At 36.1% G+C, this 17844-nt stretch overlaps 1 protein-coding gene across 1 annotated transcript in view; it reads left to right on the forward strand.

Annotated features, from left to right (window-relative positions):
- Synj (synaptojanin) overlaps positions 1-17844 on the forward strand; it is a 384587-nt gene that overhangs the window by 49150 nt on the left and 317593 nt on the right. The window contains exon 3 of the mRNA XM_090410710.1: positions 12676-12943. Coding sequence (XP_090266836.1) covers positions 12676-12943 — 268 coding nt within the window. The remainder of the gene's footprint in view (positions 1-12675; positions 12944-17844) is intronic.

The raw sequence follows: 17844 nt of genomic DNA on the forward strand, positions 1-17844 counted from the left end.
ATATCTCCCCTCTTTCTCCTATTCACGAGGCTCTGCAACTTACATTCCCTCAATCTGTCCTCGTACTCCACATTCCAAAGACCACTGACTACCTTTGTGAATCTTCTCTGTACCCTTTCCAACATATCCTCATGACCATGAAAACTTGCCAACCAAATCTGTGCACAATAATCCATATGAGGCCTGATCAAGGCCTTATACAATGGAATCATAACCTCTATTTCTGCATGTCAGGGTTCGCCGCATCATTGCCATTATTTGATGTGATGTCTTCACAACTTGTACAATGTAGCCCCTGAATTTCAGGTCTTTGTCTGCCATCGCACCTAGATCTCTCATCTCCTCTACTTCTGTTAAAATTTCCCCACCAAGTGTATATTTGGCATCCCATCGTTGCTTACCAAATTTCAAAACCTTACACTTGGCAACATTGAACTGACAGTTCCACTTATCTGCCCATTCATGCAATCTATTCAAGTCCTCTTGTAAGGCATTAACATCAGCCTGACTGTGCATTGCTCTCCCCAGTTTTGCATCATCTGTAAACAGCTGGATATCACTAGTTAAACCCAACCCAATATCATTAACATACAAATTGAACAACAATGGCCTCAAAACTGACCCCTGTGGCACACCATTGGTGACCTTTCACTTTCGAGATACTGCACCCCCATATACAACTTTCTGATGCTATCTGACAGCCAGTCACTGATCCAACATAGAAGTCTATTATCCAATCCCATCTCTTTCAATTTAATTAAGAGCTTGTCATGTGGCAGTCTATCAAAAGCCTTTGCAAAATCCAAGTACACCACTGTATATGCATCTCCTTTGTCCAAGGTATTTGTTACCTTGTTATAGTACATAAGTAAGTTAGTGAAACATGATCTCCTCTTAACAAACCCATGCTGATAACCTCAGAGAATACTGCTGTTATCAACCCATTTCTGTATCCTACTTCTCACCAATCTCTCCAGGACCTTCACCACAACTCCAGATATACAGACCAGTCTATAATTTGAAGCAACAGCCTTATCACCACCTTTATGCAGTGGAACAATTTTATCCTCCTTCCATTCCCTTGGATCCTGTGCTGTTGCAAGATTCTTGTTAAACAGGCATGCCAATGCTACTGTTACTTGAATTTGATATTGGTTACTTGAATCTTGCAGATCCTCTCCCCCCATATGACTTTTTGATATCTGTCAGTCAGCCATTTTCTTGTTCCATACAAATAGTTTATAATCCAATCCCATATTCTCCAATTTATGCAATAGTCTTCCATGCTGTATTCTGTCAAAAGCCACAACTCCAGATATACAAACCTGTATATAATTTGAAGCTACAGCCTTATCACCACCTTTATGCAGTGGAATATTATATTCTGTCAAAATCCTTAGCAAAGTGCAAAAGTATCGTGATGTATCCATTCCCCTTGTCTAATTTAGTGGTAACATTATTATAGAATATGAGCAAGTTGCTAAAACATGACCTTCCTTTCGAAAACCACTGCTGTTTGTTGCAAAGTAGAGATTCTTTGTCAACCCATTTTTGAATGTAAGCCCTAACTAACTATTCCAAAATCTTCACCACCACTTCTGAGATATTGATTGGTTGATAGTTGGCTACATCAGTCTTTGCACCACCCTTGTGCAATGGGATTACCATACATTCCGTCCATTCCTGTGGAATCCTCCCTGTTCTGAGACTCATATTAAACAGCCTGGTCAAAGAAATAGCCAGTTCAGCTGAACATTCTTTTAGCATCTGTGCTGATATTCCATCAGTTCCTACTGCAGAATTCTTATTCAGTTTGTGCAACAGCTTTAGTACTTCCCTCCTCATACAGTGAAGAGGTAGCAGTGAGTTCATTGTTGCATATATACCAGGTTTATGACTTTTAGCAAAATGGCTACTCATTAGTTGAACAATCTCTTCTGTATCAATTACCTGTATACCATCTGCATAGTTATTATTTCAAATTCATTCTTTCTTTTACTTGCAGCATAATGATAGAATTCTTTTGGGTTTTCTTTATCTTGCATAGCCAGTTTCTTTTCATACTCAGACTTAGCCCTCCATACAACTCTTGTGACTCTTTTTTTACTGTGACTCTTATCATAACTGACATCATCCTTATGCACATGGTATTCCTTCCACATCATCTTTTTCTTATGAATCTCTTCCTTAATTAAATTGCACATCCACTCACTGCTACTCTATTTATTATTCCAACTCTAGTAATATGTTCTGATATCGCATCATTTAAGTATTTTTTTAAATGCTTCCCATGCATTGTCGATATTCTTCCCATCCAGTAACTGATACTAGTGCACTGAACTCAGTATACTCCTCAGTTAGTCATAATTTCCTGCTTTATAGTTCAGTATAACCTTTTCTGAATTGCACACTCATAAACTTAGTCACTTCCTAAGTGAATACCGCATGATCATGGTCACCAACTGGATGCAGAATAGTTAAATCTTTAACTGAAACATCCTCTGACATTATAATCAAATCTAATACTCTTTTACCTCCTGTTCCTTCTGTCGTGTAATGCATGAGGAAGTTGTCTTGCAATACCTCAATAAATTCAGTTTCATTCTTCTCATGAGATTTTACTGCTATCCAATTAATATTTGGATGATGAAAGTCCTGTATTGTGATTACCCTTTTTTTTTTGCACCCAAGTATTTATTTGATGATGCATTTCTTCGTGACTAGCAACACCGTTTCACCATGTCTTAACAATACCTCACTCCTGTGTATTTGATCTTGTCGACCCCACCTCACACCTGATGGCTTCAAACTCATTGCTACATAAAAACTGGTATTGTAGTTTTACAGGTATTACTAGTATTGCAGTCATTGGTTTCAATTCTAACTGGATTCAAGTAATCGTATATCATTAGCAGCTTTCCCCCTCCTATCTTGTCTATCCTTCCTAATACTGTACTCTTTGCACTTGATACCAGATAGTATGTCTGCTTCTGATAGTTTGGTCGCACTAATGCCTGCAATATGAGGTCACAGTATATTAGCCAATGCAACAAACTCTACTTCTTTGTTTCTGATACTCCTAGCATTTGTGTACAGACATAACAAGTTACTTGCATGATCTTGTATATTCTTGTCTGTGGTCTGTGTGACACAGTCAGACAACTTGCAGATCTCTGTTCTTATCTAGTTCCTTACTTGTGCAGACATCTTTGCATATTCTTGATAGGTCCAAACTGGGTGAACACAGAATCGTTCTCTCTTCATAATCATTTCCATAATAACTATTCCAATCATTAACACAGTTACCTAACGTTGTCGCTTTTACACACAGATTCTCATGATTTCTTCCATCAGAATTCAGTTTTCCTTACTCTTTGTGTTAAGTCTCATATCAGTTAATGATTTTTCACTACTACTGATGCCAAACACATTCAAGGGTAGGCCTCTTATATTTGTATAAGAGGTACCCTCTTATACAAATCCAATCTTTCATCAAACTTACTTCACACATCCAAAAACTCATATCCATTCCTTCTACACAGCCAACACATTGAATTGTTTGCATCATAGCCCTTCTTTGTAATTCACTTCCATCATATCTGTGTACTATATTAACGATTTTTACTTCACTCCTTCCAACAATTTTTTTCATATCCTCTCTCATACTGAATTTATCACTAGTTAAGTTATTGGTACCTACCAGAATTACAACCTCTTTTGTTTTCCTTTTCTGTTTTTCAGTTACTTGTGTTATATTTTTAATTTTTGCTCCAGGAAAACTTGATGTTATAACCTGCTCATCAACGGCATGTTTTTTGAGTCACCATACCCAATAATATCCTTCGTTTTACAATCAACTTATAAATTTTCGTTATTATGCACTAACTTACCTGATTCCGTGCTTTGTTTTCCATTTTGCTGCTGAACTTTTTTATTCTTCCTGTGCTCTCCTAAATGCCATTCGATTTTCTGTAATTCCCTCATTGTCTGTCTAATAATTTTCTTTAACAAGCAATTCCAGAGGTTAAAGTATTTTCAATATCCTCTTTAATATCATTTTTAGTGGAGAAAATCTTTTTCACTACTCTGCTGTTTTTGTTAGCATTCCATTTCTTCTATTTGGGCACTATTTTACAGCTTTTAATATTAATATCACAATAAAAATATGTTATAAAGACACTGAATACTCTAAAAACACGAAATTGTATTCTTATATATACATATTATAAAACATTAATTTTTCTAAGGAAAAAAACACAATAAAACAAATAAAAAACCCAATTTACATACGCTAAATTACACTGACCACTCACAATATAAACTCTAATTCAACGATCTCCCAAACATTTATTTGTATTACAATGTTTGCATTGTAATACAAATAAATTAAAAGTGGAGGCTAGCATAGATGAAACCATGGCTAAAAAGTAAGCAGTTTTGCACAAGCTACTTGAAAAACTTTTAAGCATAGCATGATAGCTGTTTTACAAAGAAAACCAGTAACATAAATGCAGTGTTCAGAAAAATTTAGGATTTACAAATCAAGCATAAACTAGCTCCACAGCTAGTTTATATATGTTTTGTAAAGAAGAAATCAATGTGGTAGGGCTATATTAAGTGGAAAGTCAGCATACAAGATAGACATTTGAAGGGCTATGAGGTGATATAGTGATTACTGTCAGTGGGTAGAAGTAGACATACCATGATAACCCTTCTCCCTCCCCCAAGATGAAGCGAGCACAGTTTGCTTAATTGGTGCCAATTAAGTTTGCACTAATATGCAAACTTAATGTGGTTTTCAGTAAAACCAAACATGTTTATTTACATCGTTTCATAGAAACATGGGCTTGGAAATTTTTCTTTTGAGAAAAGAGAAAATCATTGTGTTTGAGAATGAAGTGGAATTGCACATCAACAAGTTCCAGTGGTGATAGTTCAACTGGCAAGTTGTTTTTACTTCAAACTATTAGTATATGAACAGTCTATTACAAAGCAAAATAGATAAATAAAATAGAAACAGTCACATTAAAAGTGAACATAGTCAATTTTTTTTAACTGCCAGAAACCTAATATAACTGCTGCACTAAGCCGAACTAGTATAGTATTCGAAGATCAAAGGTAAAACTAGGCACTGACAGAAGACAGGACAGTTGTTTGGTAGGAGTTTGAATGCTTTGTAATTTACTTTATTTCTTGTGTTGATTAATTCTCTTTCATGTTCAGGTTCTGTACCATATTCCAGATTCCAGGGATCACTTAAGAGTTAAAAGCTAGATAATTGAGATTCTTCAAATATAGCCAGTAAGAAATGCATCCAACTGATTGAGGCTTTTCACTTAAGCACTTTTCTCGTGTTGTGCTGGTCTATTATTAACCATCAATACTGGATACTGAACAAATGAGTAGAGAATGGTAATTGGGAACTTAGCTGATCAAATTGTATTCTGTAGTCATTTAAATGATGCGTATTATGGCACAACACAATACATGCTATGCTAAGGAATGTTATCTTGTTAAACAAGGTCCCTACTCTTTTTATCATGTAACTAGGACAAACAGGAAAAGTTGACTACTGACACATCCTCAGAATCAACAGAATTGTGTGGAGTGATTTTGAGGGAAGATTGGATTTGTGTAAGAGGGATGACCTACACCTGAATGCATTTGGTGTAAGGAGTCTAGAAAAAAAATTAATAACTGGTATGAGACCTAACACAGAGTCAGGGAAACTAAATTATAAAAGGAGGAATGGTGTGAATGAGAGGCTAAAGTGACAATGTTATATAACTGTCAATGATGGGAATGGGTTTTGTCATTGAAATGTTGACGAGGAGAGAATGATTTTGGCTTTGTGTTCATCTGGTTCGGATCCATCAAATGTGTGCAAAGATGTCTACATGCATAAGGTATTAGAGAAGAATAGAGATCTGCAAGTTGTCCATCTGTGTTTCCATCACGCAGACTGCAGACAAGACCACATAAAAGAACAAACAGGTAGATTATTATGTCTGTTCATGAATGCTAGGCGTATCAGAAACAAAGGAGTAGAGTTTGTTGCCTTAGTCAATATGTTGCGACCTCAGATTGTAGGTATTAATGAGACCTGGATATCAATCAGACCTACTAACTGGTATTGAGTGTCAAGGGCACTGTATTTTTAGGAAGGATAGAGAGCATAGGAGAGGAGGGGACATGCTGCTAATGATATCGGATGACTTGAATCCAGTTAGAGTTGACTGGTATAGCATTCAAAGATCAAAGGCAGAACTAGGCACTGACAGAAGACAGGAGACCTATGATTGTAGTACTACTAACAGTATTTCATGTGGCAGTGAGTTTGACACCATCTAGTGTGACGTGGAATCTAACAAGATCAATTACATGAGGTGTTGTTTCAGACCTAGTGGATCGGTTGCTAGTGATGAAATGCATCACCAAATAGAAAAGATGTGTTCGAAAAGAGTAATCATAATGGGAGGCTTTAATTATCAAAATATTGATTGGGTAGCAGTAGAATCTCATGAGAAGAATGAAAATGCATTTATTAAGCAGTTGCAGGACAACTTCCTCAAGCAGTATGTGACAGAAGGAACTCAAGATCAAAGAGTTAGATTTGATTATAGTGTCAGAGGGTATTTCAGTTAAAGATGTAACTATTCTGCCTTCGGGTGGTGACAGTGATCATACAGTACTTACTTGGGAAGTGACTAAGTTTATGAATGTTCCATTCAGAAAAGGTTACATGCTAAACTACAAAACTGGAAATTATGACCAACTGAGGAGTATACGAAGTTCAGTGGAATGGGATCGGTTGATAGATGGGAAGAATATCGACAATGCATGGGAAGCATTTAAACAATACTTAAATGATTCGATATCAGAATATGTCTTGAGAATTCGCAGAATATATAGGGTAGGAGTCAAATGTATGTGTAACCTTATTCAGCAAGAGATTTGTAAGAAAAGGATGAAGTGGAAGGAATACTGTGTATAAGGATGACGTTTGTTATGAATGTTATAAGCAGCGAGCTGGAATAGTCACAACTGTTGTACGGAAAGCAAAATCTGAGTAGGAAAGAAACTGGCTCTGCATGCTAAAAACAACCCACAAGAATTCTGTCATTATGTTGCAAGTAAGAGAAAGAATGAATATGAAAGAATAACTCTTCTAAATCTTGATGGTTACAGATGCAGAAGAGGTTGTTCAGCTAGTGAGTGCCCATTTTGTTAAAAGCTATCAACATGGTGTATGCAACATTGAGCTAAGTGCTACCACTTTACTGGATGAAGAAACACAGGTGTATGAGGACGAAGTATTAGAGCTGTTGCACAAATTGAATAAGAATTCAGTAATAGGGACTGATGGGATATCATCATGGGTGCTAAAAGCGCGTTCAGCTGAACTGGCTATTCCTTTGACCAGGCTATTTAATATGAGTCTCAGAACAGGGAAGATTCTGCAGGATGAAAGGAATGTATGGTAATTCCATTGTGCAAGGGTGGTGCAAAGACCAACTTATCTAACTATTGACCAATTAGTATCTCAGGAATGGTGGTGGTGAAGATTTTGGATTGTTTAGGGCTTGCATTTAGAATTGGGTTGACAGTGAATGTGTACTTTGCAATGAAAAATATGGGTTTACTAAGGGAAGGTCAATGCTGTAGCAACTGTCTCACATTCTATAACAATGTTACCATTGAACTAGACAAGGGGAATGGATACACCATGATACTTTTGGATTTTGCTAAGGCTTTTGACAGAATACAGCATTGTAGACTGTTGCATAAATTGGAGAAAATGGGTTTGGGTTATAGAATATTAGCATGGATAAGAGGATGGCTGAGTGACAGATATCAAATAGTGGTATATGGGAGATGTGAGTCTGCAAGATTTAAGGTAACAAGTGGTGTACCGCAAGGATCAGTGCTTGGTCCACTGTTATTCAGTCTGTATATTAACGATATTGGGAAGGATTTGACAAACGTCATTAAGCTATTTGCTGATGATGTGAAGGTAGGTAGGGTAATCAGGAATACTACTGATATATAGTACTTGCAGAATGATTTGAATAAGCTGGAATTATGGGCATGGGAAAATGGGTGTGTCATTTCAATGTCAGTAAATGTAAAGTCATTCACTTCAGCATGATTAGATATCTGATGTTGTATTATATTGGTGGGACTATGCTAGAAGAAACTGATGAGGCTAGGGATCTTTGCGTGTTAGTAGGTAGGAAGTTGAAGTTCTGTGACCATATGTCAAAGATTGCAAATACAACTCAAAAGATAATTGCAATGCTGAAATGAATGTTCACATGTAAAGATATGGATATCATTTTGTCTCTTTACAAGGCCTTGATAAGACCTCACTTGGACTATTTTGCATAGGTCTGGTCTCCTGGTTTTCATTGTCATTCTGATATATTAGATAGAGTACAAAGGAGAGTGTTAAAAGTGATATCAGGATCGTGGAATATGATTATGAAGATAGATTGAGAATTTGTAGACTGCAGACACTAACAAACAGGAGAAAGAGGGGCGACATGATTGAGACTTACAAACTTCTGAAATTGTCATACAGGATTTCAATTGATGGGAGTTATCCTTGGAAGCTGAGAATGAAGATTGCTAAGAAGGGGGGGGGGGTGAGGGCTAGATTTTTCTCTCAGAGGATAATGCGTGATTGGAATGATTGCTATTGGATGTTGTTGAGTGCAAGCAGTGTGAATGAATTCAAGAATAAGTATGATAGCTGGTGTGTATAGTATGTGACCTCCCTCGATGAGTCTCTGACTCCCTGGAGGTCTCTCTTAATAATAATAATGTTTCTGAGATGACAAAAACAGGTGAGATACTTCTATATAATAATTTAAGGTGCTATATAAATCGGGCAATAGCGATCAAGGAAAAGGGCGGAATAGGTGCTAAACATGAAGATATAGTACGTCCACACTTTGTAGAGCTTCGCTTTCTGCAAAGAATAGTCAATTCATGCTGAAGGTGAGAAAGAAACGAAGGATGTACGAATTGGTTGCCAACATGCGAAATCACGTGCTTTCTTATCTGTCATTGTGCTAGTTTAAAAACTACAATGTTCTTAAAAGAAAAGCTAAATTTTCCGACCTGTAATAATAAACTCATTCCAGAAGACAGATTGATTACCCTATTATCGGAATGGATTCTCCTTTTTGTGACATGCGCAGAAGTGTCAAAGGGTCTCGAATCTGTGGGCATACTATAGCATTGTTAGAAGTCAGTTTCAAGGGTAGTGTAAAGTGATGTGGACAGATTTCAAAACAGGAAATTGTATATTAAGACATTTGTTTCTATAGATCTGTGGAAAGTTATTGTAATTATTATTGGATAGTTGACATGAAGAAAAACCGCTTCTTGTTGAACATTTAAACAGCAGTGAAATGAATGAATTGAAATATAATTAAAAAGAAATGTTTTGGGAAATTTTGGAGAAAAGAGCAAATTTAATAAGTACTGGTTTTCTGTTCAGGACAAAAACAAATTACTAATATCGCATTCCAGAATTGTGATGTGCATAAATTCACATAGAGAAAACTTATATTTAAAAGTCCTATTATTGAATGTGATATCTTTGGACTGTTTCAGGATACAAGAGTAAAACAGATCTGGGGGATAAAAAATTAAAACTGTTTGGTCACTGTTATAAGCAATTAATACATTATTGAAAAGATATCTGTTTTAAAAGTAGACTCAAATATATTGTCAACTGTTGCTCTAGCAAATTCAAAAGGACGACTAATTTTCATTATAATGTTTTACCAAAGTGGCTTCACTTGGGACTTTTCAATAGTTTGTTATAGTGAGAAAATTTGTTAGAATGGTATTTGTAATAGTGAGAGTCAACAGTACCAATATTATTATTACTTGAAGACCTCCAGGAAATCAAGGCCTTGTCAAGGAGTATGTATCACTCACACCTGCCATCATACCTTTTCTTGAATTCATTCATACTACCAGCATTCACTACCTTCAAAAGGCAAGCCAGTCATGCACTTCTCTATGAGAGAAAATTCTAGCGCACTCATTCCTTTCTTGACTGCATTCATTCTCAACTTCTATGAATGCCCCTCATCCTCTCTCCACCCTCCTCCATCAACTGAAAAATTCTGTCTACTGATATTGCCCTCTATGAAGTTTGTAGATCTATCATGTTGCCCTCTTTCTCTTGTTAGCTAGTGTCTGCAGTACAAAGGGAAAAATAATCTGATAATTCAAAACCAGATTATTCAAATAACCTAGGCAAGATTGTATCAGTGCCTTGTAAAGTGGCAAATTACTTCCTTGTTCTTACATGTCATTGTTCATTTCAACATTGCAGTTATCCTATGAGTTGTATATGCAATATTTGCTATATGGACCCCCTGAACTTCAACTTCCTGTTTACTAAAACTAAAAGATTCCTAGTGTTCTAAAAGTGTTCTCTGCCAGGTTGGCAGGAAAACGACCCAGAGGAAGACCAAGATATAGATGGATTGATACGGTACAAAGTGCCTTAGATGATAGAAATATAAGATCTGATAATGTTGGAGTCTTGACAAGTAACAGACTGATTTAGAGGAAAATTGTAGATAGGAAGTTAGTAATGATGTAAATTTTTCATGTAGTACTATCATATTCTGTATGATATGATAGTACTACATGAAAGTACACGGCAGGAATTTGATGATGATTAAAAGATTCCTAGCCTGATCAGTTTCTTATAGCATAATCATAGTAATATAATACACCAGTGGATATTTCCTGTTATAAATATTATACATTTCCTAATACTGAGCCAACAGCCATTTTAACATGGTCACAATTCTAGCTTATACATATCAATTTATGATATACTCTTTGCAAGGGTATATCATACAAATGAGGTTAATGCTGTGACAGAGACATGTGGGAGCAGAGGTGGAAGAATTGGTGATTCTTAGGATATTGCAGGATCTATTTAGGATTAGGCTATTGCAGAAAATAGCTGTGTATTAGATGGGATATCAGTTCACATTTTGCAGGAATGTGCAAGAGAACTGCAGTACCTATGACTAGGGGCTCTTTAATTTAAGTCTCAGCTCTGGTAGAGTTCCAAGAGAGTGGAAAGAGGACAAAATAATTTCCTTGCGTAAGGGAGGTTCTAAGGCAGTTGCAAAATATATACGAATTAGTATCTCAGGAATGGTGATAAAAGTACTGGAAAAATTTTCAAAAAGAGAATTCAAGAATAGATGGATATGATTGTCTGAGGGACAAAATGGTTTTGTGAAGTGGCAGTGATGCCAGGCTGGTGACTTGTGGTGCACCACGAGATTCAGTGCCAGGATCACTGTTGTGTAATTTGTACGTAAATGATATAGGAAATAAATGAAAGGAAATATTCAGTTGTTTGCTGATGATGCAAAGTTTGTTAGATTAATAGTTAATCAAGGTGATGTAGAGAGCTTGCAGGATGATTTAAATATGCTGTCACTATGAGCAAAATATAATGGGTGTCAGTTTAATGTGGAGAAATGTAAAGTTATGCATTTCAGGATAAATAGTTTACAACTCGAGGTCGGTAAAATTTCCGACAATATATTCCTTCAAAGCCAGGAAAATATGGAATTAAAATTTTTTCCACTGAAAGGGGAAATATACGTAGGAAAACAGCTCAATGGACCAGTAGCAACTAACTACACTCTGTCCTTGGTGCATCGCTTGGCTCAGCCTTATATCAACAAAGATAGAACTATTATTACAATGGACAATTACTTTACGAGTTGCACCCTGATTGATCAGCTATTGACAACCCCCCCCCCACAATTCTTGGAACAATCAAGAACAATAACCCTACAATCAATATAGATGCTCCACATAGTTTCTAGAGAGGCCCCCCCCCCCCCCCCCAACACACACAAGCTTTTAACACGTGTGTGTTACATTATAAGCTAAACTTTGTACGATTATGTTGTGGTATATGTGATATATGGAGTTAATTTTTTGTGTAAATACATGAAATGTATTTTTTTTTTTAATATTGCCTCTGTGGTGTAACTACTGGAAGAATAATGGGGCATTGCACTCTTTGATTGGAAATGACCTGAGTTTTCAGGTGAGTTCGCTGATTTCATCCAGAGGTAGCAAGGTTTTTTTCTCCTGGAAACTCATGTTTTTCATCCTGCATAGAGGCAAATTCAGCCAGAGTACACATACAAATTTATAGACATAAAATACTATTAGTGAGCAGCAGGTGGCATTATGTATAGGTGATGGATCATGGTGTACTGTGTAGATGGACTATTGCTAGTTCATAGAGTGGTTGTTATGGAGTGGAGTGCCTTCCTGCAGTGAGTTGTTGGATTGCTTGGAGATGTCATATAATAAGAAAAGTGATGATGTGGATTCTTGGAGAAAACTGCTGGGTTTCATCAAGCTCTGTTCATTACTAATACGTACATAGCTATATATCGTTACCACTTGGTGCTGATCTATTAAATGGAATGCATTATCTGTTGCATTTTTTATGAAGTATGAATGCATATAGCAGACTAGATAGGAAATGTATGTTTTTGTACTTTGCTAATAGGCAGTATGATTCCATTATATGTTTATTAACACATTTAGATTTTACAATAAAAAAACACGTGCCTGCATATAATATATTATTGTATATTGCAGGAGAAACATCAGTTCTGTATTTGGTGCTGGTTACTGGCTGTCTATCTGTAGGAAAGCTGTGCAACTCTGAAGTCTTCCGTATAACTGACACCACATTCATATCTTTAAGAAATAGTCCACAAGATGTTGAACGTATCCAGGAAGTTAGAAAAATTCTTAATTCTGGCACATTTTACTTTTCATGGTCTTCTTCACATGACCCTCTTGATTTAACTCTCTGTGCTCAACGAAGTGTTTCAGTGAATGAAACAGATAATCGCTTTTTCTGGTTGGTAGGAATATTTATTTAAAATTATTATTTGCAAATTTTAATTAACTTTACTTTTTAAGAATAAATGCTTTGTAATTTCATGTTATGGTTATATACTTAATATTGCTTGATAATTGAAAGCATGTCTGCGCTGTTAGCCTAGTGGCTGTGTGCTTCGCAATCATATGCACTAGCTAACTTAGCCATAGCCAAGTTAGCTAGTCTTTGGCGTGGACAGTACGGTTTTTTCCCCAGTTTATACTGGGGTTTTTTATACTGCAAAAGCAGGCAAACCGGTCTTGAGAACTCAATACTACAAGACACAGGATACATCGGGGCATAGGGCTTGACCACCTTATCCTGTGAACGGCTTGAGGTCCGATGATTAATAAACCCTCGACACTGCAAGGTAAAAGAGGGTAAAAGGGAAATGAGATGAGATGGATTGAAAGCACTGTTACTTCTGTTTAAATCATTCACTTTGTTTTAAATTTGCTGCATTTATGCCATAATTTAAAAAGACATGGAAGCAGTCCTTAAAGAGGGGGAGAAGTGGATTTTTAGATTCTAGTGTTATTTTAAACAGATTAATTGAATTCTTAGATGCTGTGACATACAGAAATAATTAATGTGATTAACATATGGTTTTTAGATGTGTTTTGGCCGAAACATGTTGCATGGAATCAAAAACAATGTTGGATCCAATTTACATCATCCACAAGATGTTGAATGCATCCAGGAAGTTAGAAAAATTCTTGATTCTGGCACATTTTTACTTTTCATGGTCTTCTTCACATGATCCTCTTGATTTAACTCTCTGTGCTCAATGAAGTGTTTCAGTCATGCAACCAGTGTGAAAATGGTTTTGAATAAAATTTGGAAAATAAAATGTAGATATAGAATGCATTTTTTTTTTTTAATATCCTGGATGGGTAGTTGCTGAACCCAATTGCCAGGAGAGAGCTTTTTTGCTAGAAAACAGTAATAGCTTCATATACTACATTTTGATATTTAACATGAAAAACAACTGCATACCTTCTCTTTGGATGGGATAAAGGAAGTAAAAAGAAACTTACACTCTCCCATGCCAGTATCATATGTTCTGATGGGCATCAGTTATGAGATAATAAAAACATTTTGTATTTTTTTGTGGATCTTTTCTTTCTCCTTTTACTATACATCACAATACTTCTCCTTTTTTGAGAAGCAGTTTCTGGATTCATAACATAAGCCAGGGAAAGATCCAGAACTAGTGAAAACAGTTAGCATCCCATTGCTCTGATCAGCTATGCTTGTAAGATCTTGATAAACATAGTAATGTCCAACTTTTGTGGTATCTGTCAGAGCACTGATCTTTTTTTTTTCAATGCACATTGCCTCTCATTGACACTGACTGATGCTGGACCAATAATTAGGTTTCCTTTGACATGAAGAAAGATCAGTGCTTATAAGGAGAAAACACGCAAACATATATTTTCATTACTTCAAAAGTTTAATACCATATAGTAAATTGAAACCAAGGGCTGATGCAGAGTCCTTTATCACTCTTTTTCTGGAGTATATCTGGGGGAGGGGGAGTTGAGTTGGATGTAGTAACTGGAATCAAGTGTAAAGGATATAGTATTTTATCACAGAAGAGATAGAATACTACTAATATCAGATGGCTTAAGTGCAGTTAGGATAGAAATTCATGAAAGCAATAATGGTAATAATGTCTCATATAGCAGTGAGTTTGAGGCTATGTGATGTAAAGTGCAGATTAACAGGATGGAATATCTGGAGGGTTGTTTGTATAGACCTGTCTGTTCATTTTCTGGGGATGAAGAAATGCATTGCCAAATTATCCTGATGGGTATACTAAATGAGTAATTATTATGAGTGGCTTAAATTATCTACATATTGATTGGGCAGTGGAGAAAAATTCTTGTTAAGAAAGAATTTATAAATCTGTTGCGAGACAACTTTCTCAAGCAGCATATGAAAGAAGCAACTAGAGTGTTAGACTTGATCTACTAGTGGTCATGCCATATTGACTGGAAAGTAGCCAACTATATGGATGTTCCAATCAGAGTAGGTTACATGCTGAACTACACATTTTGGAAATTATGACAAACTCAGGAGAATACTATCTTTTGTCTTATGGTAACATTGAACGGGAAGCTTTGAGAAGATGCTTAAATAATGTGATATCTGAATGTGTCCCTAGAGTACGAAGAGGATGGAAGTGAAATGGATGTGCCATCTTCTTAAGCAAGAGATTCATAAGAACTCTTATTTTCATGATATTTGTGAGAGCAAGAGGAGTTGTGAAATATATAAAGTGCATTCCAGAAAAGTTAATTGTATTCTATGGATAAGTTAGAATATGGAAAGAAATTAGCTGCACAGGCTAAAGACAACCCAAAAGAATTTAATTGTTATTCTGTCAATAAAAGAAAGAAAGAAAGAATGAATGAATGCAGAAGCATAACTTTCTGAATGCAGACCCTTGTACCAGAAATAGTTACAATAGTTCAGATAAGTGCACACTTTGTTAAGATCTGTCATCCTGGTGTATGTAATGTGCTGGAAGCTTTTTCACTTGGTTATACTATAAATTAAACATAACCAAGAAATTATACACCTTCAGTCCAAAAAGAAACTGAACTTTTGATTGAAAATAAAACACAGGCCAATTATAATTATTCAAATCATTTATTTAAATCAATACACTCTCCCTCAGCTTCGATACAACATTTGGCATTGTCAATTATTTGTTAAATGAGTTTTTTATATCGGTTTTAGGAATATTGTTGAGGTCGTGGTTACTGCCGCTTGAATGTTTTCAGTGGTGTCATATTGCTTTCCTTTCATCAGCAAATGGAATCGGGGGAAGAGAAAGAAGTTACAGGGAGCTAAATCAGTTGAATATGGCAAGTAATCCAACACGCAAACTTGGTTTTTGTTCAAAAACTGTCTCACAATGTTTGAACAATGAGATGATGCATTATCGTACAAAAGTGACCAGCTGCCTACATCACGATATTCATGCCGTATGCGACGAATTCTCGCTATCAATCGCTTCAAAACTTCGAGATAAAACTCACCATTGACTGAATTCTTTGTGGATAATGCCCTTGGAATCATAGAAACAAATCAGCATTGTCTTTACTTTTGACTTCTCCAAGTGGCTTTTTTTTGGATGTCCCTCTTCTGGTGGTTTCCACTCAGCACTCTGCTGCTTTATTTCAGGCTCATACTCAAAACACCATGTTTCATCACCAGTAATGATCATTTCAAGGAAGTTTGAGTCCTTACGAGCGGTTTTAATGAGGTCCTTGCAGTGTTCAATTCGATACATTTTTTGGTGGTCGGTCATCTTGTGGGAAACAAATCGTGAATTCAATTTATGAAGGCCAAAACTCTCAGTCAAAATGTTGTGCACAGTTGATTTTGGAATCCCCAATTCATCCTCAATCAATTTCATGGATGATTTTGGGTTTTCTTTGATGAAATCACACACTTTTTGGATGTTAACTTCGCTCAGTCCAGTTTTTGGATGGCCCGGCTTTTTGTCATCCTAAAGCATCTCACGACCACTTTGAAATCGCTTAAACCACTCGTAAACTTGAGTACTGAAAATAAGGGGATAAACATCCTTTGTTGTTTTATAGCCAGTAAGCGAAACTAAAGATCTATAACTATGATCTATAAGTTTAATGCCGAAAAACTATTGGCGAAGGCAATTCGAAGTAAAGGTGGAGCAAGCTCCCTCACTATTCTTGATATTTTCTCATAATGTAAAACACAGCTCCTAGGAGATGTAATACTGTCATTACATTATGAGGAGAGGTCACTACCCAGATCAGTTTCAACCTTTTTTGAGGTCTCATCAGTGAGTAGGTAGACCTGGAAGATATCAAAGCTTAGTGAAAAGAACTTGCATACTTTCACTATACGAATGCCATAAAGGTGTAATTATATTTTTGTTAATTTTAGTTATATTTTAACCTACTCACTGATGAGACCTCAAAAAAGGTTGAAACCGGTCTGGGTAGTGACCTCTCCTCATAATGTAATGACAGTGTTACATCTCCTAGGAGCTGTGTTTTACCTTATGAGAAAATATCAAGAATAGTGAGGGAGCTTGCTCCACCTTTACTTCGAATTGCCTTCGCCAATAGTTTTTCGGCATGAAACTTATAGATCATAGTTATCGATCTTTAGTTTCGCTTACTGGCTATAAAACAACAAAGGATGTTTATCCCCTTATTTTCTATATTAAGGTGCCAGAAAACTAGCCATTTAGCTTTTTATCTTAACTAAAATATAATTACACCTTTATGGCATTCGTATAGTGAAGGTATGTAAGTTCTTTTCACTAAGCTTTGATATCTTCCAGGTCTACCTACTCACTGATGAGACCTCAAAAAAAAGGTTGAAACCGGTTTGGGTAGTGACCTCTCCTCATAATGTAATGACAGTATTACATCTCCTAGGAGCTGTGTTTTACATTATGAGAAAATATCAAGAATAGTGAGGGAGCTTGTTCCACCTTTACTTCGAATTGCCTTTACCGATAGTTTTTCAGCATGAAACTTATAGATCGTAGTTATCGATCTTTAGTTTCGCTTACTGGCTATAAAACAAGAAAAGATGTTTATCCCCTTATTTTCTATATTAAGGTGCCAGAAAATTAGCCATTTGGCTTTTTATCTTAACTAAAACTTGAGTACTGGATAAGCATTCATCACCGTATGCTTTTTGAAGCATTTGATGCATTTCAGTAAAACTTATACCAAGTTTAACACAAAAGTCAATTGCAGCTCTCTGTTTGAAACTCATTTTCCGACTGTTCGTCAAAACACTGTCACTCTTGGCACTATAACTCGGCTTCTAATGAAACAAATGTCATAAACAGTTGACACAACACTAATGAA

This window comes from Typopeltis vanoorti, chromosome 20, assembly GCF_054136105.1.
Source record: "Typopeltis vanoorti isolate ZY-2024b chromosome 20, IOZ_Tvanoo_1.0, whole genome shotgun sequence".
Taxonomy (NCBI): Eukaryota; Metazoa; Arthropoda; class Arachnida; order Uropygi; family Thelyphonidae; genus Typopeltis; species Typopeltis vanoorti.